This window comes from Lissotriton vulgaris, chromosome 1_2 (genome assembly GCF_964263255.1).
Source record: "Lissotriton vulgaris chromosome 1_2, aLisVul1.2, whole genome shotgun sequence".
Taxonomy (NCBI): domain Eukaryota; kingdom Metazoa; phylum Chordata; class Amphibia; order Caudata; family Salamandridae; genus Lissotriton; species Lissotriton vulgaris.
The window spans coordinates 98,721,924-98,749,456 of record NC_141686.1 but is presented as its reverse complement, the minus strand read 5'-3'; the positions used below and the strand labels follow the sequence as shown (position 1 = coordinate 98,749,456).

Here is a 27,533-nt window from a genome sequence, read left to right as displayed (position 1 = left end):
CCCTCTCACCCCTTCACCCTCTCACCCTCACTTACCCCTTCACCCTCACACCCTCACACCCCTTCACCCTCACACCCCCTCACCCTCACACCCCCACCCTCACACCTCTTCACCCCACAACCCCTCACCCTCACACCCCTTCACCCCCATACCCACCTTCACCCCTTCACCCACCCTCTCACCCAGCCTCTCACCCACCCTTTCACCCTCACACACCCTCACCCTCACTCTCACCCTCACACATCCTCACCCCCTCACCTCCACGTCCCCTCACCATCACGTCCCCTCACACTCCCTCACACTATGCGCTAATACAGCATCACTATGCGCTACCACAGCATCACTCGTCGCCACCACAGCATCACTCGTCGCCACCACAGCATCACTCGTCGCCACCACAGCATCAATCTTTGCAACCATTCAACAACAACTGGTCAAATATGTTCTCTCAATGTTTCAAGCTTTATTACTAATGTCACAAAAAGATGTTAATATTTCACTTCTTTTCTTTGATTTTCGTCACAATAAAATACACTGAAGATAATTTTAACAAATTAATGTCAAAACTTTAAGCTATTGCCATTATAAATTACAATAACTTGTATTAATTATTACAAATTAAAAGCCATTGTTTGTGATATCAATACATCGAAGTCACATAAATACAACACATATTGCATTACAAATGCTATAGGTGTCACATTTACCAAAGTTAAAACTATTGGCATTGTGAATGACAAAGCCAATAAATTCGCTATTTACAAAACCAACACACAAATAAAAATAATGTCATTTACAATACCAATAGCTCAAACTTTCCTAATACGAGACCTATTGCATTGCAAATGCTTAATTATGTATTAAGAAAGGTAATCTCTGGTCTCTTCTTTTATAAATGATCCAGATGTAGGTCTTTAGTTTTTAACTTATTATTGACTTTACGATAGCCACTGTATTTTGTATCTCTTTTATGGTATTTTACCGAAATAGAGTATTATGATGATGGTAATCGATTACATCATAGGTTTGAACCAGTAGCCCACTCTTGACCTGTATTAACCCCTAAAGGAAGAGCAATTAGTGGAAACGGGTGACAGAATGTCTACTCATTGGAACTCTCTTCTGCTTTTACACGCAAGACCTAAGCTTTATCTTGAAAGAACATCTGATTCGCAGGAAATCAGATGACCTTTTCAACTCCCGTAGTATTTCCAGTCCATCAACAAAATAGCAAAATCTTCTACAATGAGGTGGGTAACTTTTTGCATGTCAGTCTGACCGTGTAAAAGGAGACCAGCCTTCTCTGAGATTTCATGATAGTCCTCAGAAGTATTTCAGCATCTGTAGCTTTTCAGAGGCATGTACCCATTTCTGCTATCTATAAACAGTTGGGCTACTATGTAATCCTTTTTATAAACATTTTTTGCCTTCTTCATATAGTTGCAAAGACTCACCTTTTGGTCTGGAAGTTTCGTATAGTGCAACTTCGTTGCTTGAAGCCTGGTGTGGCGTTTACAATCTCCCCAAAACAGCGTTTGTGCATCTGTGGAATCAGGTTCCGAGCCTTTTGGAAAGGATTGATTGCCAAACTAAGTGGCAAACTTATATCTGTGGGAAATCTGGTACTCTTGGCTCTTCCTCCTGTGTCCCATCCAGCCATCCCCATCATTCATTATATTATTTGCTACAGACTTGCTTCCCACAAACCTATGTGGGAACGAATTTGGTCATTTGGTGATGCCCAGTGTGGACTTCTGTGGTTTTTAGCAGACTTTTCAAGTTTTTCCTGTTGTAGTGATTATCCAAACCAGTCTTGAAGAAGGGAGAACCAGAACCAAGAGTAACACAATTAACACGAATATAGTTTTCCCTGTTTTGTGATCTGTTGTATTTTACTGTACAATTTTACACTTATTTGAAGTAAAAACGTATTCTGTTTTTAAAAGAAGTAGCACTGTCTCAACAATCATATTATTAAACGTTCATATATCAATCTCTGAGCTTTGAGTGCATCCTTTGCTGCTTCCCTAGTGAAAACCCAGGTAGTTGTTCTTTCCAATGAGATGCAGTCTTACCCTACCCCGAAGGATCCGGGATAACAGCTAATACTTGTCACAAGTATTATATTATAATTCAGCGTCCCCAGGATCTGGAGAACTGGCACAACACAGTCCAGTCCCCGATCTTATATTTTGGTGAATGGCAAGATATGGAAGCTCTTAGGATAGTAGAATGCAGATCTGACCACCTACTTTATTTAATCTAAAGGGTGATTGTCTACATGTGCTACTGAAAAAGGTGCTACCTGTTGATATCTGACTTGCCTGTGTTGGACTTTACATAGGTCAGGTTAAAGGCAAAGACTGATAGATAATTGTTATTGCACAATTAATTAAAATCATTGAAAGACTGGTTAAATCGTGCTTCTAGACTGTTAGATGTGATGGAGACACCTTTTACTTCTTGAGGCTCTGCTAGTTACTAGGGTGTTAATGGACTTACGTAAACAAGGTCTTAGCTTTGATATTTGGGAAATATGTGAAATCTAACTACTTGTATTTTTCTGACTTTGTATCCCTTTCATGTGAAGTCCAGGGTTAAGGAGTGCTCACGGACCTGCCCCAAAAAAGTGATCCTGCTCTCTACTTTGTCGTACCCCATCCAGCAGGTGACTCTCAGCGCATGCTCTTGGAGCCTGCTCTTTTCCTTACCTCATCCGGGTGGTGAACTTGTCTGTGTGCTATACATTCACACTTTTTGAGGCATGTATTTGGCACTTATGCGCCCAGTGACGCCTAAACATGATTCGTACTGTTTTACTAACCATTAACTGCATTCTGTACTGGCTCGAGCTGACGCTAATAAAGTGCACTTTGTAAAGAATAAATGTGGATGTTTGTGGATGATCTAGAATTCTAAAATATCACGCCAGTTAACTTCTTAGCTTTATGCGGTTTGTTCGCTTGAGTGTTAATTACATTTGCTCTACTTTCTCAAAGGTTCAGCACAGACTGTTGTGTGCAGGCCTGTTAATCAAGGTCCCTTGATAAGAGCAGCAGTGGCACCTCGCCGCAGACAAAATATTTTAACACTTTAGCCCCTGTGCACCAACAGACCACTTTTTTTTCGATATAACGATTTACTTGAGAATTTGGCGCTCTTTTTAATTGTTGATGTAGCTGCTAACTTTCCCTTAATTAAATGCATGAAGGTCGATTTCATTGTGGCAGCAAGGAGACTGTCATGGTTGAGTGTGTGTAATTATGGTCGAGAAAATAATTGGAGACATTTATTAGTATGATCCAGTTTTGACTTCGAGCTTGTGTTCACACCTTATTAGCTGAACCACTGATTTCCTCAATCCAAAATGTAATCTGTAGTATTTTCATACACGATTCCATACCTCAAGAGCCTCTACGTTTCTAAATATGTTCTAGAACTCTTCTTTATAATGCATCCTTACGCATGAATGTAAGCTATATCACTTCAGTTTGGGAACTTTAATTAGGTTGCAAATACGCCTGCCTCGCTGTAGGCCGAATGTTTTGTTTGGGCACATTGTTATGCAGATGTTAATCAAGTATTCAAAAATTGCAAAAGAGTGAGGACCATTTAGTCAATGTCTCGTGCAACATCCAATTGAAAGCCATCCTCTCATCCACCTCACTCCACGAGTGATGAATGACAAATGTCTTACCTTTTATAAAAATAAATTTTAGCACCTCGTTTTGCATTTTCACTCATTACTTGAGCAGTGCAGCATGTTGTCCCAAGTCAAATTCAAGAGTAAAATTTGATCTCCAAAAGATGAAGGCTACTTAGGTCTGGATTAACTTGTGATGCTCTGCAGCCATATTGCCACACACCAATACAGAATTGTTTGCTACAGTGTCTACATAAAGAAGATTCAAGATGTTAGTTATCTTATATGTCTGGCTTTGCACATCCTCCAAGAAGTCAATGCCATTCCAGCTTTCAATCTATCCCCAAATTATTTCAGAGAAAGCTAACTTATTTGTTTCCTGGGTCTGCCATTTATAGACCAACATGTGAGCCCCCACACCTATTAAATGTAGATTAGCAAATAGTTTACATTAGCACACCATGCCACTGTCCTAGCATTGCATACACTAAAACTTCACTGCCACATTAGCCTCAATTTTTCCCTAGTTCCCACTTCCCCAACCCTCAACCTCCCCTTTCGTGACCTGTGAGTTGGAAAACTCCAACTATACTCCCGCTCTTCTATCTATCCTTTTAACTCTTCTCCCAGAACATGGCCATCTAAATCCAAAACCTTCAACTTTCTTCTTCTGCCTAATCCAGAAAACTAGATTATGAATAGTAACCACCTCAGCATTTATGATCTTATATTCAACTCAAACCCAGTGCTTAGTTTTTAAAAGAAAATAAAAAAGGCCAGGGCTCTTGTCAGGACGCCACTGCAGCTTGCACCACATATTGCTTCTGTAGTACTGCCAATAATAGTTACAATACAACTATTAACCATCATACTCCTACAAGTGTGACAGTTTGGACTATTTCAGGCCCCCAAAGCTATAAGAAGGGCTTGGGCGGCAGGTGATAGTCAGTTTTAATTTATATTGATTTAAAAATTAACTGTTGTTGTGATCATCTCTGAATTAACCAGACAGTGCTACCTTGTTGTAGACTGTCACAAACACCTGTGTTGACAATTAAGTCCTTGTGCCGAGCACCGGAAACCACCGGCTCAAATTAAGCCTAGCTCCAACCTGTACGTATTTGAATATTAGGAATTGTCCTGTAGAGAGAAAACGTGTTTTGTTGACACCATAATTTATCTTATCCATTTGTTGTCCGCAAGAAATGGCTACCACTCTTGTTGCATGTGATTTTTTTTTGTAAAACCTTAATCAATGTGCTTACATTTTTGTATTTATATAATTTATGTATGTTATGTTATAGATTGATGTATATAATTCCAAAATAATCCTAGGTATGATTACTTTTTTTCGTTTCAAAATGTTTTTTTTCCATTTGATATTGAGTATACTTGGACAAAATATACTAAAATTTAGGATTCATTTCAGGATTGTTCTTTGCTGATATTTAAAGTAAAAATATAGCATTGTTGTTATAAAGAGATGTTATATGTATTTTCCTGCTCCCAACCACCTGAATGCCCGTGCCTGAAAAAGCAGTCTGTCCTTTTCTAGTGCAGAGTGATCTATTGGGTTAATATTGTCATGGCTATAGATGGTACTTTGCCATTTTACAGTGTCAGGTATTCGTTAGTCTGTTCACTTACTAAAGAGGTGGTCCAGTTAACTACTCCTCTTCAGGCGTGCTTTCGGTCGAATTTGGCTATAAGGGACATAAGAGGGTAAGTGACAAAGTACTTACCTAACGAGTCTTGTTATTTGAGGCTGGGATATACGAATGAGTTGGAGTTTGTTGGCAAATCATTGTAGAGAACTAATGAGCCATCCGAGCCACCTAGTAGAGCCTAACCTATAATCAGGAGCAGATGATCCTAGTTGAAACTCAACAGACTCTGGGCACCTTCGTTAACATAGAGTGGGCATTGACTTAAAACTATGTGCTGAATGTTGTAGAGACCAGTTGGGTGAGAGTAGAAGTGATAGATGACATATCATACATTTGTATTTGAAATTGTGCCATTGTACTGTGATATAAGCATCTATTTTAATAATTTCATAAATAGCTTACATTTTAAACAAATTCTGCTTATTGTAACTGAGCAACTCTGCCTGCACCTGCCTGCAAATTCTACATCTTTTCTTCACATTTAATTTGTGCTTCTACTGTGCAGTTGTCCATATTCAGAGTAGTTATCCATTTGTATTATATATTTTTTCCTTAAATTGATGTGCATCTTCCCATTTAATTGCAAGCTCTGAATTTAGGAGCACACTCCTCATGTTTTTTCAAGTATTGGGTGCTTTTGTTTAGAAATAGTATTTGGCTCTGCTTAAGCCCACTGATTAGATCTAGTATCTATCTGAATACATTTTAGGTAACCTGCCACTCTGCATCATCTAAACCATGGCAACAACTACGTGTGAGAAATTGTACCAGTAGTGTGAATGAATTATGGTGAGCACGAACTTTCCCTTGCAGTATTGTCTGTAGCACTTTTTAATAGAGGGAATATTGGTTAAAGTCTAACGTATGGCAGTGGTTAGGGATACCTCTGAATTGGAAAAAGTAATTTGATTCAGTGGGTACATTTAAAGTCCATTTGAAGTTTCCACTGTGTAACATGGTTATTCCTTATTTTTTCTTATGCAAAGGGTACAACCACCTCTGAAAAAGTCTGGTGAAGACACCTCTGTTCTGGTGTAAAAGGGGAATTCTGTTAAGCTGAATGGGTAATGAAAACAATAATTAACATTGGATAGTTTCATAGAGGACTAAAATTAATTCTCAAAGATAGTTGTGCCTATAAAAGCTATTTTTCCGAGAATTCATGAATTTCAAATCGGGGTTGTTGCATTGAGATTAATTAAATAAATGTAAGCATGGGAAATGCTAGAAAAGCCCGCGACAGGATAACATTTCAAATATTTTTAGACTATGAATTTGATATTTTGGGTAATTATAACCTAGAGCAAATGTGTAAATTTTAGAGTAACTATACTGATGAGCTACAGTTATTTTAGAAATGCAGCTATATTGTTACACTTGTAGCTGGTGCCAGAAACTGGGGTTTAAATGAGGTTATGTTAAGTAATAGCATATTAATGTCTAATTTGTTAAATTGCATTCAGGCTCACCATGTGGAAATAAATCTGTACAAATGCATAAAAAAATCTTAGGATTTACCTAACAGTAGGCATGATAAACCGGCCGGAAACAGTGAAAGAGTTAAAAAGGTCGCTATCAAAGTAGGAAGTATATTTTTTTAAATGGTTAGTCAATTTCCTTTGGTTTACTGACATTTTTGCACTAAAGGCAATTGGAGACTACTAAAATGGTACATGACTCTAATGTGGCTTTTAAATAATGTCACAGTACATTCATTCATAAATTACACCAGTGACTTACGCGCCAGATATATGCTTTCTCCAGTATTAAAATTCAAAAGTGCTATTTTACCGCGTAGGCCGGCCAATATCTCCTGTTAAGACCGGTTTTAAAGTATAAAAGCCATACTTTCATAGATTTAAATCCTCAGTTCGTTGGGGGCATATCGCTAACTCTTACCTGGAGGCCACGGAAGCTGCTATTGAGGGGGTCCCGCAGACAGCGTTGCTTTTCCCCGCTGCCGCAACTCTACCATCGCGGCCGCCGTGAGTGGAAGGAAGCGGGGACTACCACTCCCAGCTTCCACTGCGTGACGAGGACGCCGCCTGCCACCTCCCACTTTCGCGCCTGGAGACTCCCAAAAGCGAGCAGTACCTCCCACGTCGCGGGACGCGCGCGGGCAGGCGCCGGGCTAAGCCCGGGCAAAGGGCGGGCCGTTTGTGACCGTCCGGGGACGGAGGAGGACGGGACGGGCCCGGTCTCTAACTTTCGTGGCTTGGGAGGTGCCTGGGAACACTATTGGACAAGAATCGAGTCAGTACATGAAATATCTTTTGTTATTTTACTAACGGGTGATCTTGTGAGTCACCACTGGAACTAGAGACGCTTGGGAGTGGTAGCGGGCAATTGTTACTGCCTGGACATTTAGTGTGCAGAGTGTATTGAAGCTGGGTAACCCCTTGTTGCCCCACTTACTAAAATTGATTTGCACATGGACATGGCTAGCGCAGTACAAACAAGGTCGTCAAAACTACCCAAATGTACCCCTCTGGTTCCCCTAGATGGTAGTAAATCTAAAGGTATGCCTATATCGATCCCGGATAAACCAACTGCCATTGACCGAATGCTACGTCAAGCACTAGGGAAAGTAGGGAAAGTAGCATCGGAGATTGAGCGAACAGAGAGACGTCTCTCTTTAACCCCCCAACCTGTTTTACCTAACCCTGGGGCAGGATTCTGAAGTCCAAACATCCTTACTGGCTTCCCCTGCCCTCGGGATATTAGATATCCCATGTGCTCACGGTGGGACCTTATTGGCACTGGAGACAACTTCAAGGGGGAAAACTCCACAAATGAGTGAGGTTAGGAAAACTAACAAAAAGTCCAGGCGTAAGAGAGTCACCCCGAATAAAGCCCCGTTAGATAGTTCCACCATTGAAATAAGGTCTCCTGGAGGGACCGATTTAAACACACAAGCGCCCCCAATGTGGGTAGCCCACATAATATCCAACCTACAGAACCATTTAGAACAACTTATCGCCAACCAGACTAAATTGATCCTTAGTAGGTTGGATAAAGTAATAACCTTGGTTAAAACAAAGGGGGCATCTGGAGGCAGCAACCCTGCCTCCTCAGGTAATAACCCATATTGATGCATACATGCTCAGTGACATCCCTGCTCCTACATCGAGTGAGATTGCAACTGATGAATTATGTGAACATGTACACATTAATAATAATAGGCGTGCTTTAAAATGGTCACATCTTTTAACTGAAGGAAAGACTCTGGCATCAGTCTACTCGCTCTTTGATACGACCTTTGCACCTATAGTTGGACAACCCTTCTTATCCGAGAACTATGAATACTTTGTTGAACTACACAAGGTCTTTTTCAACGAATTAAGAAACTATATGTCCAAATTGCCAAGGAAAAAACAACAAAATGTACGAGTGGGATGTCACGGGAAACTCTGGTATGATCACTCATGTAGAATGGCCAAGAAGAAACTCCTAAATGCTATCAAAAACAACCCAAAAGAAGATATAAGACTTGCAAGGGAAGAGTACAAGTTTGTTCAAAAAGTCTCTAAAAAATCATGGGAAGAGTCGATCTGGGCTGACATGTTGACTGCGGCAAATATAAATAATAATGTTGGCTTTTGGAGGTTAGTCGCAAATGGGGGGCATGCAGGAAGACACGTTCCTAGATGAATCGACATGGGTGGCACGCTTTACATCTCTGTACAAACAATATGATAGTGATGTTGAAGAGACTCCATAGTTACTTCCACCCCCTGAGTGTTTAGACTTCACCCTGGATGAAACTAAAAGGGCAATTAACGAACTAAAAAATAGTAAAGCTCCCGGCCCTGATAAAATACCGGGTGACCTCTACAAGCATGAAACCGAAGTTTGGGCCCCTTACATAAATCGCTTGTTTAATGCCATGTCCAAAAACTGTAGATTCCCCGATAGCTGGCGTGCTGCAGAAGTTTTATTAATTATTAAAAAGGGGAATAGATCTGTTCCTTCAAATTACAGACCTATCAGTTTAATGGACATCCTGCAAAAACTCTATGCCAAGCATCTGTTATACCGGATAAATGATTGGCTGGAGGAGTCAGCAATCATCTCCAAATTTCAGGCAGGCTTTAGGTCCAAGATTAGTACCCTAGATCAGGTCTTCAGATTTTGCTGCATATATTGGAAGTATGTACATATTAGGAAAGGTCATTTGTATGTAGCGTTTGTAGATTTGAGAGCGGCTTTTGACCTTGTCCCACGTAACCTGCTCTGGAGTTCCTTAAAGAAAGCCGGCCTGCCAGGGAGTCTTATGATACAAATAATTGAGTTGCACGCTAGAAATCATGCCAACATTAGATGGGGTCCAAATGGTGAATTGACTCGCGATATTCCAATTGAACGCGGTGTCCGGCAAGGATGCGTTTTGGCCCCCACCTTATTTTCTATATTTGTCAATGATGTTCCTGATCACCTGAATGCTTGTAGCAATGACTCACCACAGCTTAACGGAGAGAGAGTGCCTGCGCTGCTCTTCGCGGACGATACCATCCTAATATCCCAAACCAAGAAGGGCCTCCAGGCACTCTTAAACTCCTTTAGTAGCTACTGTGTGATCAAAGGCTTAGAAATAAATGTTGACAAAACAAAATGTATGGCATTGAATCCTAGTAGACCGGACAGAGGCAATTTGACTATGAATGGCCAAATTCTAGGTACTGTCGATCATTTTTCTTATCTGGGGGTGGTACTCGATACAAAGCTATCATGGAAGGCCCAAATCGTGAAAAGTAAGGTGTCATATGCTCAAAATGTTAAACCAATAATTAATAAGTTGAATGCTAGTACAAGCAAGAGTGTAACATCTGTACTCGAACTCTTTAAATTCAAAATCCAATCTGCCGCCCTATACGGGGCTGAGATATGGGGACCATGGGCCAGGGAGAGCTTTCAAGGAATGGACAACAAATTCATGAGAACAATTGTAAGGGTTCCCACTAGCACACCACTAATTCCCCTCCAGCTTGATCTGAATTTTAAACGTACTGATCATCTAACCATCATAAGACCGTTAATGTTCTGGATTAGGATTTAGTCCACCCCAGAATTGCTAGATTACAGGAACAGCCTTCGTGAGATATTGAATCTTGATTCTTTTAACTCCATCTTATGGTTTAGGCATATTCAAAAATGGCTTTTAATGCTGGGCCTGTATTCGTTGTGGGAAAACCCAGATAATTTACCACCCTCTGCTAAAGCCATGGTAAAGAGAGCCTTCTGGTCTTATATGGATAACAGGGTTGTATATGGAAGTAGAAATGGGACCCTAACCCAAGATTTTTTATCTTTCAAAGATGAACCCTGTTTTGAATCCTGTTTGGATGAAATAGAGCCCCCTGTTGCTAAGACTCTCTACCTGAAATTCAGGTATGGGAATCTTATGCTGAATTCTAACTTAGAACGCTTGTCAAAGAAAAAACTGGAATGTTCAAATAACAAAAGTGGGATATGTCCTATGTGCTCAGTTTCATGTATAGAGAACGATGTCCACATGTTGTTCATATGCAATGCGTATTCAAAAGCTCGCAAAAGATGGCTAAAACCCATGTGTGTTCTCCCAGGAACTAGATCTTGCCTCACAGCATATAGGATCTTAAAAACTAATACTGCCCAGTTTATTGTATTTAGTGTCAGTAGGTTTCTTCACTCAGTGTATATTGTTCGGAAGAAATCGGGTCAAATGCTTTGAGTAGAGCTACTTTAAAACTTACCTCTGCTGCTAAATGAATTATGCTCTAAAAATACTGATAAATTAATTTTGTCCCTGCTTTTAAAATTGTTTTAAATGAATTGATGTATGTACATTGTTATGATTCCTTGTTTCATGTATGTATACATGTGTGTCTTTTATGGCCAGCCGGCCGAAATAAAGATTTTAAATGAAATGAATGAAATAACCCATTGGGGAAAGATATTAGTACTAGCTCAGAAATATCATCCATAAACAGGCCCCGAAATGACCAAAGTAACACCATCACACAGCCCTTGACCCCCCGAATATACAACCAGTAGGCTTGATACAGGCTCCCCCGAGTTTGCTTGCTACCAGCAGGGAAGTCCCCCAGAGGGCGCCAAAAGGCACACACCGAGTAATGGTTCATAGACAAGCCGCGACCCCCCCTCCCCCGTAAGCCAGAGCCTACCAGAGAATACCACTACTAAGGGGCACTCCAACACGTCAATAACCCTCAATCTACCTCCTGACTCAGCACCCTATGTAGTCATCCTTACAGGAGTCCCAGTGCTGAGACCAGAACAGGTAGAGACTTATGGCGAACTGAAAAACAAAACCATGTTCTGGTTAAATAAGTGTAGGCCTCTGGCAGGCACAGAACAGGGGGAAATAATAATGGTTCGGCGGGTGAATTGGGTGGGAACCAGGCCCAAGGATGACATTGGGGATTGTATGGTGGTGAACTTTAGAAACACGCAGGTGGTGGACCAGCTATTAAGCTGGGGTCCAATTACGGAGGCTAGTAATATCAGGTCTATGCCCCTTAGTTTCTTTTATCCTAAGGGGGCCTATAATCGGGGGAGTGCCATCGATGGTTTGAAAGGTGGGGAGTGGAACTTAGTAGGGCATAGCCTAAGATCTCACTATGTAGCCACGAGGAATCAGGGTGGGATTGACCTCCAGAATAGATTTGACCCTCTGTCGACCCTAGAAGGAGTGGACTGACTAGGGATAGACATAAACCCTAGACATAAACAAGTTAGGGATAAGAACAATGAACAGATTAAGACACCCCTGATTAAAACACCCCAATATGAGTTACCGCAGAGAGGGGAAGACAAGGGGGTAAATATGGCGAAGTGTTCTCAACCATGTACTGTAGAGGAGATCGAGATAACGGGGCCAGATAGCACCAATTTAGGTAACCAATTAACACATATAGATAATGTAGCTGACTAATGAAATCACGATACTTGAGGGAAACGTGTCTACCCACCCCCTCATGGCCAGGGTAAGAAGAACAGTTGGGCGGGACGGATTAAAAATATTATCCTGGAATGTAGCAGGACTTGCCGCCAAATACGAGGAACAGGAATGAAGGCAATACATTACTGGGTTTCATGTCATATGTCTTCAGGAGACCTGGATGATTGATTGTAACCATTTCTTCCTGGAAGGGTTTAAGTGTTTCTCAGTCCTTGCCCAAAGGTCAGCTTCAGGAACAGCCATGGGAGGGCTGATCATATATGTAGACCTTCGTATACAAGGGGTCTGGTCCAATCTCAACTGGGCATCACAGAACATGCAGGCGGTGGGCTTTCGCTCAAAAGGGTTAAACATCACCCTGGCCAATTGGTACAACGCGGTGGGAGCTAATGGCAAGGGAAACACAATAAAAGAACTGGACTCCTGTCTAAATGCCCAGTTGACGATGGGGCCAACGGCAAAATCGGTAGTAACTCCATCTGTAGTCCTGGTAGGGGACTTTAACTGTCACCTGTGCACAAATCTAAGACCATTTAATAAGGATTGGTCACGGTGTACAGTGTAGAAAGGGCCACACTTCTTGCATTCTCCGGAAGGGATGGAGCTAGATAAGGTGCTGAAAGGCCACAATTTGGTCCACACAATGGACCTGATAGATTGGGCAGTGGCGGGGAGTTCAATCCCACCTTCAAGGGCAGAGAATGTCGGTCATACATTGACTATATTATTGTTACATCCATACTCAAAGTTTGGGTTAGTAGGGCGGACATAGAAAGTAATTTAGCGACCACAACCCCCTGGTGTTAGAGCTAAAAGGCCCAATTATTAAAAATGCATCACGCGGGTAGGATTGGTGGAGATGATATCAGACCAAGGGAGAAGACTTAGATGGTCCAAAATAGATGGGGATAGTTTTTACAAAAGCCTAATAACCACAGGGGCAGATGCACTAAACGTATGCCTCGACCCAAATATTGAGGGGGCCACTGTAGTAGCTGCATTTGAAAAGATGGCGCACCTCATTGAAGGACTATTAAAGACCACTAGGACTAGGATATCAACGACCTCAACACCTAGATGGTTCGACAAAGAATGTTCAAAGGCACATAAAGACCTCAAATCTAGTCTAAAATTACTTCCTAGAGATAATATTTACATAGCCCAATGTAGGCTGACATATAAGAAGGCACTAAACGTCCGTAAAACTAGCCTCCAAATGCAAGCCTGGGTAGACCTAAGGTAGGCGACGGAAAGAAGAGACCTGACCGAGTTCTGGAAAATTATAAATAAACCATGTTTCCAGGACTCAAATGCCCCACAAATTTTACATACCATTTTGCTGGAGCAGTGGCACTCCCACTTTAAAAATGTATATAACCATACGGGAGAAATGAACAACGATGAAGAGCAGAGGTTAAAATTGACAGTACAGCCAGAGATTACCCTGGCCGAAGTGGAAGGGGCAATCCTGGGGTTAACTAAAAATAAGGCGCCTGGCCCGGATGGCATTCCTCCCGACCTATACCTTAGTAAAGTGGAGCTGTGGGCACCCCTACTCACGAGGGTCCTGAACACGTCAGAGGAGGCGGGTCTGCCGCGCTCTTGGTCCTCGGCTACCATAGTTCCAATATTCAAAAAAGGAAATCGGGATGACCCCAATTGTTATCGCCCGATATCCTCGATTGATGTCATGGCGAAGGTCCTGGGTTGGGTGGTCCTAAATCGCCTGACTGAATGGGCAGACACCCACCAGGTAATAACTGACACGCAATATGGGTTTAGGGAGGGAAGGTCAACCACGGACCAATGCCTGAACCTCTGTCTGTTGGTTGCTAAGTATACCATAGCCAGCAAGGAGGCAGTCTACATGGGGTTCATGGACCTCTCCGCGGCATTTGATCACGTGAATAGGGAGAAGTTATGGGCCCTGATGATAGGCCTAGGGGTGGACCAGGATTTAGTTAATATCCTTAAGGCTCTGTATTAGAACACAACTGCATCTGTCCGTTTTAACCAAGACGGAAGTAAGACTTCATCATTTCCATGCACTAGTGGAGTGCGGCAGGGCTGCATTTTAGCTCCTTTTTTGTTTTCACTTTACATAAATAATTTAGATAGGGAATTATGTAAACTTGGAGTGGACTCCCCCCAAGAAGGTACCCGCCCAGTCCCCGTCCTGCTTTACGCGGACCACGCGGTGTTGTTAGCTCGGACACCGCAGGGGCTACAGAGGCTTATTGACGGATTTGTGAGTTTTATGTCCACACTTGATTTGTCCAGCAAACCTGGACAAATCATATGTTATGCTCGCGGGGGGCCAGACCAGATAAGACATTTTCTTATAAGATAGGAACTTACAAAATCAGTCTGGTCCAGTGCTTTTCCTATCTAGGTGTACTATTTGACGGGCTTTTACAGTTTAGATCTTTAGTGGACAAACACTGTGCAAAACTGGTGGCCTCATCCGGGGCTATAATGGGTTATGGGAGAAGGCTGGGAAGATGGTCTCCCTAACAAGGGCTGAATTTGTACAGATCAATATGCTGCGCTAAGCCAGCTTATGGGGCGGAAGTCTGGGGTTTTGAGAACATATATCCGGTCCAGGTAGAGGAAAACAAATTCTTCAGAAGGATATTGAAAGTTCCACATAGTACATCTACCTATATTTTACATGAGGAACTGGGGGAATCTTATGTTGAAGACAAGATTAAGATCAGGCCACTTTTGGCCTGGGTGAAAATCTGGTCCAACCCCGAGGCAGGCCTTAGTAGACAAATTATCACAGACTGTTTGAAACGAGACAAAGTGAGCTCTATCCCCTGGCTACAATATGTAAAGTGCACTTTAGAGGCCATTGGTTGTAAGAACCTCTTTACTGAGCCCGAAGTCCTTACTGCCCAGAATAAAATGACAGTCAAGAAAATGTTTGTGGAATGGACAACTGTAAGAAGGGCGGCCACTGAAGAGTGTAAATCCACAGTTGCGGCTTATAGTTTATTGAAAATAGAGAGTGGAAGGGAACCTTATCTTTCACTGATCCATAATGCACAGGACAGATTTTATATGACCCGTTTTAGGTTTAACCTGTTGCATCACCTGTTGTCCGATTCCCCTGGTTTTATCTTAACGGTTGAGCAGAAGGGTACCTGCGGCTGCGATAATAGGTCTCCGCAGGATACCCTTCATTTTGGTTTGTTACACTCATTTTATTCACTACCTAGGGGAAAGTTCCTGGTGGGATTACTGAAACAAGTCAAGTTTAAACACGCCAAGGCAGCACTAATGTTTTTACAGAAGGCTAATGACGCATATACCCTGTCCTGTATTATGAGTTTTATTAACACCATCACTGCTAGTGGTATTTTGCTCCTGTGCTGTAATTTTCAAAAGTCCATTGTGTATGACGAGCTGGGCTCGTCATCAGCCTGGTAGGAGGCTACTTCATGACAAGCCCAGCTCGTCATGAGCCTGGAAGGGGTTAAGATGGCACTGAGGCTAAGGAATTCAAGAGAGATGAGCTGGATATAATACCTGTATATACAGACTCTGGATAAAATCAAATGAAATGTTATGAATGAATAGTTTTTTCTTAAAATGTATTTTTAACTGATTTTATGTACTTTTATGGTATCTTTTCAAGTGCCGAATAAAGAAATATTTGATTTGATTTGAAATCCGTGAAGAACTAAAACATCCATCTTTTGAATTAATTGCCAAACTTAGATCTTTTGTAAAAATACCGCAAAGATGATAATTTTCATAAACGTTGTTAAACTTTGCCTAGGTTCTACCAAGTTCTCTTCTCCTTTAGTGAATATGAATAGATTTGTATTTCTGCATGACTCCCATAGAAAAGCAAATGGCCTATGTAAGTGGATGTCCTATAAACAGAGTAGTGCTTCAGAAGTTGGTGAAGTAAGTTTTGAACTTTATTGGGAAATTATTGCTCTGTCTTTAGCTAGTACTACAATAAGAAAGACTCCAATTCCAGAGACTTCTGAACAAAACTTGACTTGGAAGAACGCTAGAAGGAGGAACCAGTGAATGTTTGCCTGAGACCGTCCTGAGGCTTGGATACTGTAATCACTTGTGCCCGAGTTTTGAAAATGCAACTGAAGGGTTAGACCAGCTGGGCTCCTGTAATTCCAGGGAGATGAATGACACTGAAGGGTTCTTTTTTGGCGGAGTCTGCTAACTAGTTGTGACAAACTTTTGTCTCGACTGTAGTTAGAGGCACGATTGAGCAGATTTCTGCGCTCTTTCTGTGACCTACTAAACTGGAAACTGACCCACCAGTTTGGGAGCTTTAGGATAGGTTGTAAGGAAAGCTGCTCATGATCCTAACAAATTAGGCATTTTCTTTTATTTGTGCTCCTGCCATGCATAAACCTATACACTGTGTTCTACCTTCCCATTTCTCATGATCGCCTTTTGACGTTTTTGTCCAAACATGTGTAACTCCTGATCCCCTTAACAGTTTTTATTGTTTTGGTATTTGTACCTAATTTTCTCTCTTACAATATTTTTGGCTGTTTGATTTTTTTACTTGACAGTAGTTTTATGTGCTGCTTTCTTGCTTTACTCATACTGTTCTCTGATAAAAATGTCCTTTGCTCAAAATAGCAGTAGGGGTTTTGGAGCATAAATCCTTTTTTGGATTCACATGCTGTGCATGTATTCTGCCATCTTGAGCTTGAGTCTGAAAACATTTTTGTCCTTCTCTTTTTGTTGTGGGCATAGTCAGCCACCATATGGTGGGTAGTTCATCCTCTGCGCGACGTTAGACAGCACCTCGTAAGTTCCTGTGCATTGTAGCCATCTTCAGGTTATTATTTCTCCTTTGAGGCTTAGAAGCATGAGAGAGGAACTCTGAAGAATCCTTGGAAAAAACAGAGGAAAACCAGAAAAACACTGGAGGCATGGGAATGACGGAATACCAGAGCTCAATCAATCAATCAATCAGTGACACTTATAAAGCGCGCTACATACCCGTAGGGTCTCAAGGCGCTGGGGGGGGGGGGGGGTGCCGCTACTGCTCGAACAGCCAGGTCTTCAGCTTCTTCCTGAAGGAGAGGTGGTCTTGGGTCAGGCGCAGGTCGGTCGGGAGGGAGTTCCAGGTCTTGGCGGCCAGGTAGGAGAAGGACCTTCCTCCTGTAGTCGCTCTTCGGATGCGGGGGACGGCGGCGAGGGCGTGGTTGGCTGATCGGAGGTGGCGTTTGGGAGCGTAGAAGTTGACTCGGCTGTTGAGGTAGCTCGGGCCTTGGTCGTGTAGGGCTTTGTGTGCGTGGGTGAGGAGGCGGAAGGTGATTCTTTTGTTGACGGGGAGCCAGTGAAGGTCTCTCAGATGTCCGGAGATGTGGCTGGTTCGTGGGATGTCGAGGATGAGTCTGGCTGAGGCGTTCTGGATCCGCTGGAGTCTCTTCTGGAGCTTGGCGGTGGTACCGGCGTAGAGGGCGTTGCCGTAGTCCAGTCGGCTGGTGACGAGGGCCTGGGTGACGGTCTTCCTGGTCTCGGTGGGGATCCACCAGAAGATCTTCCGCAGCATGCGTAGGATGTTGAAGCACGCCGAGGAGACGTTGTTGACTTGCCTGGTCATGGAGAGGGAGGAGTCCAGGATGAAGCCCAGGTTGCGTGCATGGTCTGTTGGTTTGGGTGCGGTGCCCAGGGCGGGAGGCCACCAGGAGTCGTCCCAGGCGGAGGGTGAGGAGCCCAGGATGAGGACCTCCGTCTTGTCTGAGTTCAGTTTCAGGCGGCTGGACGTCATCCACTCGGCTACCTCTTTCATCCCTTCGTGCAGGTTGGCTCTGGCGGCGGCGGGGTCGTTGGTCAGGGAGAGGATCAGCTGGGTGTCGTCGGCGTAGGAGATTATGCTGAGGTTGTGTTTGCGTGCGATGGCCGCGAGGGGGCTCATGTAGACGTTGAAGAGGGTGGGGCTCAGAGATGATCCTTGGGGGACGCCGCAGATGACTTCGGAGGCCTCCGACTTGTACGGTGGTAGGCGGACCCTCTGTGTTCTTCCGTCGAGGAAGGAGATGATCCATTCCAGCGCCTTGTCCTGGATTCCGATGTTGCTGAGGCGCCGTTCTAGGGTGCGGTGGCAGACCGTGTCGAATGCCGCGGAGAGGTCTAGGAGGATGAGGGCCGCTGTTTCTCCATTGTCCATCAGGGCTCGGATGTCATCGGTGGCGGCGATGAGGGCGGTCTCGGTGCTGTGATTGGCTCGGAAGCCGGACTGTGAGGGGTCGAGGGATCCGTTCGTCTCTAGGAAGGCGGCCATCTGCTTGTTGACGGTCTTCTCGATGACTTTGGCTGGAAACGGGAGGAGCGAGATGGGGCGGTAATTCTTGAGGTCGGTGGGGTCCGCTGTTGGTTTCTTGAGTAGAGCGCTGAGTTCGGCGTGTTTCCAGCTCTCAGGGAAGATGGCGGTGTCGAAGGATGTGTTGATGATGTCTCGCAGGTGGGGTGCGATGACAGCGTCGGCCTTGTTGAAGACGTGGTGAGGGCAGGGGTCGGTCGGTGATCCGGAGTGGATGGAGTTCATCGTGTGGATGGTGTCTTCGGTGCTGATCGGGGTCCAGGCGTGGAGGGTGGTGGTGGGGAGTCTTTGCAATCTTGATGGGTACCATGCCGGTGAAACCTACGTAGCCGGAGAATGAAGAGGAGAGACGCAGCAAAGGGTCATGAAAAATGCCACCTTTATGTTCTGCTGCAACTGCCACTGCAAGTTTGCACAGAGGGATCCACACGAGGTCGGCATCTGTGCCTGCCTAAAGACCAAGCGGGTTGCAGGACAACCGCCGTGACCCCCCGGGCACCGCCCACTGACACAGGCCACGCCCCCTTTGATATATCTAGGCGCGCTTTGTTGGCCAGCGCTTGTATGAGACAGAGCTCTTTTTTTTTTTTTTTAACATCATTTTTATTGCATCACCAATAGAAATGTACAGACAATATAATCATCATTAGATATACAGCATGTACAAGATCAGTATGGTCCAGTCCTTCTCCATCCGGGGGGTGCACCTCGTCCTCAGTGTGGGTGACCACATCCCTGATCACTGCTCGTAACTCCTTACAATGTCTGATCGCTATAGTAGGCAAATATCTCTGGGTTGCTTTTGTGATTTTCACCCCTCCCCCTCCCCAAATTTCGGTACCCCAACACCTCTCCAAACCAGCCTCCTACCCACCCTCCCCCGTGGTCGCCCTGCGCTGGATTAACAGTGTAAAAGTGTCCGGTGTGTTGCAGGAGGAAGTAGTCATTCACTAAGGTGTGTTCTCCTGTGTAGTGCTAGGGTCTGCCCGGTCCAGTTCGCTCTCGCCCTCCTGCCCCTCATCCTCCATATCACGGAGCGACTGCACCATCACTTCCCATGCAGTCGCCCTTTCCAGAGCTTTCTCGTCATTCAACCTCCAGGCCATCTGATACCGTAGAGTACTTTCACACGCGGCCCATCTCAGGCATTCCCCATACCATCTTTTATACGTGGGTCCCACTCTGGACTTCCAGTTCCTCGTAATTTCCCGCTTGGCCAGAATAAGCCCCAGATCTATAAATTTACTGGTCGTCTTGTTCCCAGGCGTGTGAGGGAACCAATGAAGGACACCAACCGCTTTAGTGAACTGGATATCCCTATCTGTCGCGCCGTTAAGGGCCCGCCCAACTTCCTGCCAATAGTCTCCCAGTGAGGGGCAATCCCACAGCATATGGCCCAAATCTGCCCCAATTGTGTTACATCTGGGGCAAGCAGCGTCGGCCACCCCAAAATACTGTTGGATTTTCCCGGGGGTGAGGTATGCCCTGTGGATGACATAGAAGTGAATTAATTGAAACCTGGCATTTCTCGAGCTCTTCCGTGCCCGCCTTAGCAACTGGCCCCAGGTCGTGTCAGGTATCACCACTTGAAGGTCCAGCTCCCACTTGGCCTTCAGGGCCGCCAAAGGCTGCAAGGCCTCCCGCTGCATCCTGGAGTACAAGCACGTGACAGCTTTGAAAGTTCCCACCGCCATCATAGTGTACTGGCAGGCCATCGAGGCGCCCGGTTCCTGCAGCCCTTCCCCCCAGTGGGCTTGCATAGCGCCCGTGACTGCTGCGTGCAACAAGTAGTCGCCCCTCGGAAGGTCAAATCGCTCCTGCAGGTCCTGGAACGGCAGCAACACCCAATCTTCGTAGAGATCACCCAGCATTTGTATTCCCGCCTCCTCCCATCCTAGCAAGCGCGACCAGTCGCCCCCATGTGGGAGGGCGGTGACCATCCCCAGCGGAATTTCGGGGGCATACATAAGGCGGACACCCGCCCGCTTACGGGCCCGGTCCCAGCATAGCCGGAACGTCTGCTCCTCGACCGTCAGGTCTCCCACCCGGAGTTTCTGGTGCAGCGTAATGTACGCCAGAACGTGCCGCGGGGTGCCTTCCACTCTCGCGTCCTCGGGGCCTCTATATACTCTCGCCACCTCCTGAGTAAAAATCTGCAGCTGCGCGGCTAGGTAATACCCTTCAAAATCCGGCACCGCCATACCTCCTTCATCTTTGGGGCGCAGCAGAGTGTCGAGCGCTATGCGCCTCCTTCCCGTGCCCCACAAGAAAGCTATGACCAACGACCTCAGGCGTTTGAAAACAGAGCTCGGGACCCATACTGGGAGTGTCCTAAAATAGTACAAAAGCCTGGGCAGGGCTATCATTTTAAGCAGGGAGATTCTACCAGCCAGAGATAGCGGCAGAGTCGCCCAGAAGTCCATGGACCCCCGCAGGGCATTAATACAGCGAGTGATGTTGCCGTCCAGTAAGTCAGTCGGGGTATGATAAACATAGACCCCCAAATAATGCAGACAACGCGGCTCCCACCGGAGTTCCTGAGCAGTGAGTGGGCACGGTTCTCCCGGCCGCAGGGGGAACAGGCAGGATTTAGGCCAGTTGACCCTCAGGCCCGACAACCGGCCGAACCGTCCCAGTAGCCGCCGTGCCCCCTGGAGCTCGGGGCCCGCATCGGCCAGAAACATCAGCAGGTCATCTGCATACAGGGAGATGAAGTGCGGCCTTCCCCTAAATGATAAACCTGCGTAGTGGCGGCCCAGTCTGGCCTCCGCAGCGAAGGGTTCCATCGCCAATGCGAAGAGGAGCAGGGATAAGGAACAACCCTGCCTAGTGCCATGCCTGATCGGGTATTGTCTCGAGATCAGTGTGCCCACCCGAACCCTCGCCACCGCCTCGGTGTACAGGACCTTGGTCCATTTTATGTATCCGTCCCCAGCCCGAAACGGCGCATCACCTCATACAAGTATCCCCATTCAAGGCTGTCAAATGCCTTCTCAATATCAATGGAGAGGACAAATGGGGAGACAGCACTCGGCCAGTCCGCACCCATCAGTCTCGTAAGTCTACGAATGTTATGAGTGGTGTTGCGTGTCGGTATGAAACCACACTGGTCACCGTGAACAAGGCTTGTCATGTGTACCAGCAGTCTGTTGGCCAGAATTTTACTGAGGATCTTGTAGTCCGTCGTCAACATAGACAACGGACGGTACGAGGACAGAGCCGCACCCTCTCTGCCCGGTTTCAAGAGCGGGATCATGAGGGCCTCGCACATGGAGCCCGGGAGTCGACCCCTTGCCTGTGCCTCATTGTACACCTCTCGCAGCCGTGGGGCAAGGAATACTAGGTATTTACTATAAAATTCAATCGACAGCCCGTCGAGTCCCGGGGTCTTATTCCTGGCCATCTGTTTTACTGCACAACCTATTTCTCCAAGAGAGATGGGCCGGCCCAGCTCTTCCGCCTCCGAGTCCTCCACTCGTGGTAACTGTAACCCGTCCAAGAACTCTTCAAGCTCCTCCGCCCCTCCCGTTCCACCACTCTCATAGAGCCCCTCATAATAAGCACAAAACTTATTCAGGATCCCGGGTTGAGTGTGGCAGGGCTCCTCCCCTGTCTCCTAGATCCCCATGATCGGCACTCCCCTCCGAACCGGGTTAGCGAGCCAAGCAAGCATCGACCCCGCCTTATCACCTTCCGCATGCGCCCTCATCGTGTACGCCTTGTAATCGAAACTACGCAGCCGCTCCAGCTCTACCGCCAGCCCCTCCCGTGCCCCGCTAAGCTCCTCCTGCAACTCAGGGTGATTCGGGCGCCTCGTCTCTAAATCCCTCAGCCTTGCTTCAGCCTTATCTAAGTCATCCAACAGAGTTTTCCGAGCCCCAGCCGTTTGCCCAATACAGTGTCCCCGCACCACCACCTTAAACGCATCCCATTCCACCGCCCTCGTGGAGGCCGAGCCACTGTTCTCCTCAAAGTATCTCTCAATGCGCTCACCCAGGGCCTCCCTGAACAACAAGTCATCCAGGGTGTCAGGTTGCAGGCGCCATGTTGGCACGCAGTTAACAGTCACCATCCAGTCCAGAGACATCAACAAAGGGTTATGGTCCGATAGCGTCCTGGCCAAGTATTCCGCACCTCCCACCGCGGGGAGCACACACGCCGAACAAAGAAACGCATCCAGCCTCACATGCAGGTCATGTAGGTGCGAGTGAAAGGAGTAGTCCCTAGTGGTGGGGTGCAACGCCCTCCATGCATCCGTGAGGGCCCAGCTCTCCTGCCACTCCAACCTACGCTTGGCGACCCTATGCACTGGGGACGCGCGCAGCGGGGGATGGGACCTATCCAGCAGCACGTCCTCAACCGAGTTGAAGTCCCCCCCCAAGAGGACCGGCCCTGCCAAATAACCCGCCAGTTTGCCCGATATGGTAGACAAGAAGGCGGGCAGGTCTACATTAGGAGCATACACATTACAGAGAGATATCACCTTGCCTCTCAGCCTCCCCTCCACCGCCACATATCTGCCCTCCGGGTCCACCAATGACTTTGTGACCTGGAAGGGGACCCCCGCCCGTATCCAGATCAGTGCCCACCGTGCAAAAGCTGAGAATGTCGTGTAAAATAGTTGCCCCCTCCAGCGCCTCTGCAGAGCAGCCCCTTCTTGCTTATTTAGATGTGTCTCCTGTAGGAACGCTATGTGAACCCCCCCTACGCTTGAGGTACGCCTGGACTTTATGTCTGCGCGTCATAGACTGCATACCCCGCACATTCCAGGTCACACATTTCAACGCCCCGTTACTAGCCATCCCCCCCTACACAACCGGACCAGACAACAAAGAACAATGTCCTTACAAGCCCTGCGACCACGGGCCCACCTACCCACCCTCTCCAAACAGGAACGAACCCCCCCAACAACAACTACCCCCCGAGCAACCCCAACTGCTCGCAACTCCCACCCCCCCAGGACAGGCCCCCCCGCAACTGGAAGTACCCCCATCCAAACCAACACTCCCGACCACCCCTCAAGGAAAGGTGGTAATGGTCGCAGTCCCCACTGCGATGACCTTAGGGGCCAGTAAGGCGTGGCTCGATGCGATAGAACCTCAAAGCAAATCAGCCCCGCACACTCCACCCCGCAATCCCCACATTACAGCTCCCCCAAAACCTCAAGTAATAGCGTTCCACTGCCACGGGCCCAGCGCCCCGGTGTCCAACCAACGAGTCCACTCCACCAGTTCAGTTCAACACGCCTCTAGTATCATCTCCGAAGTCTGCGGTGTCACAATAGGGCCCCGGGCTCCACCATATTCCGATTGTCCCGTCTCCGAGCCCGTGCCCGGGTCCTCAGATTCCGTGCCCTTCCCGGACTGACTCCTGGCGTCCCTGGATAAGTCCACTACCGCCTGTAGCGCCGCCTGCCTCTCCGCCTCCGTCTGCGACACCGATGGTTTCCCGGTCCTCCTGCGGTTCCTCCTGATCCGTTGGGATTGCCTGACCGGTTGCGCCACCTTAGCCTCCTCCTCCCTGACCTTAGCACCGTCCGTTCCTGCTTTATAGGTGTCCCACCAGTCCCAAGCGTCCGCGGAGGTCGTGAAGAATAGTGATTTCTCGTCCACCACCACCCTCAGCTTGGCGGGGAACAACAGGGAGTACTTGATGCCTTCCTTGCGGAGCTCCCGCTTGAGGGACAGAAAGTTTGCCCGGAGCCGCTGCGTCTCAAATGTATAGTCCGGGAACATGGTGACCCTGTTGTTGTCCACTTGAAAGGGCCCTGCCTCTCTCGCCCTCTGTAAAAGCCAGTCTCTGTCCCGGTAATGGAGCAACTTGAATACCACTGGGCGAGGAGGAAGGCCCAAGGCGGGCGGGCGCGCTGGAACTCTGTGTGCCCGTTCCAGGGAGAAGAAGGGGGACAATCCTTCCGGTGCCACCTCCGTCCGCAGCCAGTTATCAAGGTAGCCCACCATGTCGTCGCCTTCGATTTTTTCCGGCAGGCCCACTAGGCGTACGTTATTGCGCCTGTTCCGGTTTTCCGCATCTTCGGCCCTCCGTTCCAGCACCTTCAAGCGGTCCATCACATCCGTCATCTGGGCCTTCATCGTTGCTTGGCCCGGGGCTAATTCCTTGACCGTGATCTCCACGGACTTCACCCTGTCCTTGAGTTTATCATGGTCGGCCTTCAGGAGGCCCAAGCCCGTCGCCACCTGAGCTATATCCTGTTGTAGGGCGTCCTTTGTGGTGGCGATGGCCTCTAGGATACGATCTTGCATCCGCTGCAATGCCGCTTGGTCTCGCTCCGCTCCCTCCGTAGCCTCAGTATCGGCCGCGGCATCTCCCTTCCCCTTCGTCTTCCCATCTGGGCCGGCCTGAGCGGTGGCCTTCGAGTATGTTCCTGGTCGTTCTCCGATCGTCGCCGGGTTTCGCCCTCCGACAGGGTCCCCGGATCCAAGGTTGTCTCCAAGAGGCAGGAACTCTGAACGACCGTCAGCCCGGCTGGCGCCAGTCGTGCCAGGGGCCCGGGGCTTCCGTCACTGGGTCACTGCCGCACTATCGTCGCCACTACCAGGGGGCGGTCCCCAGCCACCGCCCGAAGGTGCGCCCAAGGTCCACTCCGGCACCTAGGGAGAGGTGCGATACAATCGCCGGCACCTCTGATTTGTCAGGGAGCAGTCCTCAGTGGGTCTCCGGGCAGATGTCTCCGTTGTCTTCGAGTCTCATGCCACCGCCGCCATTTTAGGGTCTGCGACTTCACGCCTGGGTCCAACTTTCAAAGTCGAAATACTGCTGTGGAATGGCTCGGCGTCGTCCTCCGAGGGCACCGGACCCTCCGCAGTACCTTCCAGTACCGGATGATATCGATTACATCGGGGTCCGATCAGTTTTTCAGGATATTTACCGGGATCGGGCACGGAGCTCCGAGCTCACGCTGCCTACCTCCTCGGCATCCAAGCCACGCCCTCATGAGACAGAGCTCTTGAGGCGGAAGCCGAGAGCAAGGACTCAATTTTTAAAAGACTAATTTTTAAAGATTGTAACTGTGATAACTTGTGCTTTTTAAAACTTATCTTACCGCTTGCTCCCCTGGTCATTGCCTCCCCACGCAGCCGAGTCAGGCGCTGAAGCGGGTTGCAGGACAACTGCCGTGACCCCCCGGGCACCGCCCACTGACACAGGCCACGCCCCCTTTGCTACATCTAGGCGTGCTTTGTTGGCCAGCGCTTGTATGAGACAGAGCTCTTGAGGCGGAAGCCGAGAGCAAGGACTCCATTTTTAAAAGACTAATTTTAAAGATTGTAACTGTGATAACTTGTGCTTTTTAAAACTTCTTACCGCTTGCTCCTCTGGTCATTGCCTCCCCGCGCAGCCGAGTCAGGCGCTGAAGCGGGTTGCAGGACAACCGCCGTGACCCCCCGGGCACCGCCCACTGACACAGGCCACGCCCCCTTTGCTATATCTAGGCGCGCTTTGTTGGCCAGCGCTTGTATGAGACAGATCTCTTGAGGCGGAAGCCGAGAGCAAGGACTCAATTTTTAAAAGACTAATTTTTAAAGATTGTAACTGTGATAATTTGTGCTTTTTAAAACTTATCTTACCGCTTGCTCCCCTGGTCATTGCCTCCCCGCGCAGCCGAGTCAGGCGCTGAAGCGGGTTGCAGGACAACCGCCGTGACCCCCCGGGCACCGCCCACTGACACAGGCCACGCCCCCTTTGCTACATCTAGGCGCGCTTTGTTGGCCAGCGCTTGTATGAGACAGAGCTCTTGAGGCGGAAGCCGAGAGCAAGGACTCAATTTTTAAAAGACTAATTTTAAAGATTGTAACTGTGATAACTTGTGCTTTTTAAAACTTCTTACCGCTTGCTCCCCTGGTCATTGCCTCCCCGCGTAGCCGAGTCAGGCGCTGAAGCGGGTTGCAGGACAACTGCCGTGACCCCCCGGGCACCGCCCACTGAAACAGGCCACACCCCCTCCCTCTGATATATAAGAATGTGTTGCTTCCGGAAGCGCAGCGGACGTGCCGGCGGTGCGCCGAAGGCAAGCCCGTCTGCGCCCGTCCGCGACCAGACGGGACCAGGGGCCACAACCCCTGCCCCCCACATCACCCAGGCCAGGACGTACAGCTCGGCGGCCATCCAGAACATAAGGAATACAACCGTTGCACAATGCACACATTCCTACCCACCAGCTGAACTCCCCTCTCGCTGCCCCGGATGTAAACACCCTTTTCATAGCACTACGTCGCCAGCCACGACGCAGGAATATCATATGTATGTGCTAAATTGCCGGTCACTACCGAGGCACAGCACACAAATTGCCCTGTTATTAGAGGAGTACAACCCGGACGCCATCTTCCTGACTGAGACATGGCTTACGTCTCATTCGGAGCCAGATATAATCTCAGCCTTACCCCCCGGGTTTCAAATTTACAGACTAGACCGGACTAAGGGGAGAGGTGGAGGCCTGGCTGTCATCCTAAAAGACAAGTATTGCTGCCGCACCACTACTGAAACTATTCCTGAGTGCGAGAGCCTAGCATTCAGCATAGACTACACTGCGAACAGCTCCTTCTCTGGCACTCTGATATATCGCCCCCCAGAACCAGCTAAGCTGTTTCACAGATCTCTTCCAGATATTATATCCAATCGAATCCTGACCTCCGCCAATTACACGGTCCTAGGAGATCTTAATTTCCATTTTAATTCCCCCACAGATCACACTGCCAGGGAACTAACAGACGATCTAGCAGCCCTACAGTTAATCCAGCTGGTCACAGCCCCCACCCATGAAAAGGGTAACCTCCTTGACCCGATTTTTAGCAATTGCACCGAGTTGGTGGTGGGGCAACCCACTCGCCTTCCATGGTCGGACCATTTTCTGGTCCCACTTACCAGGCTCACCGGCAAGTCCCTCCTACCCACTCCCCAAACTGTAACCAAGAGAAACTGGACAAAACT

General features: G+C 47.5%; 1 protein-coding gene across 10 annotated transcripts in view; it reads left to right on the top strand.

The window, feature by feature from the left end:
* The window catches only part of MICAL3 (microtubule associated monooxygenase, calponin and LIM domain containing 3), a 2,050,293-nt gene that overhangs the window by 987,568 nt on the left and 1,035,192 nt on the right, over nt 1-27,533 (top strand). For 7 of the 10 annotated variants that reach the window (XM_086952901.1, XM_086952908.1, XM_086952905.1 and 4 more), the window contains one exon: nt 2,591-2,668. The exons of the other annotated variants lie outside the window; for them this stretch is intronic. In XM_086952901.1, coding sequence (XP_086809027.1) covers nt 2,591-2,668 — 78 coding nt within the window. The remainder of the gene's footprint in view (nt 1-2,590; nt 2,669-27,533) is intronic. 10 annotated transcript variants of the gene reach the window in all.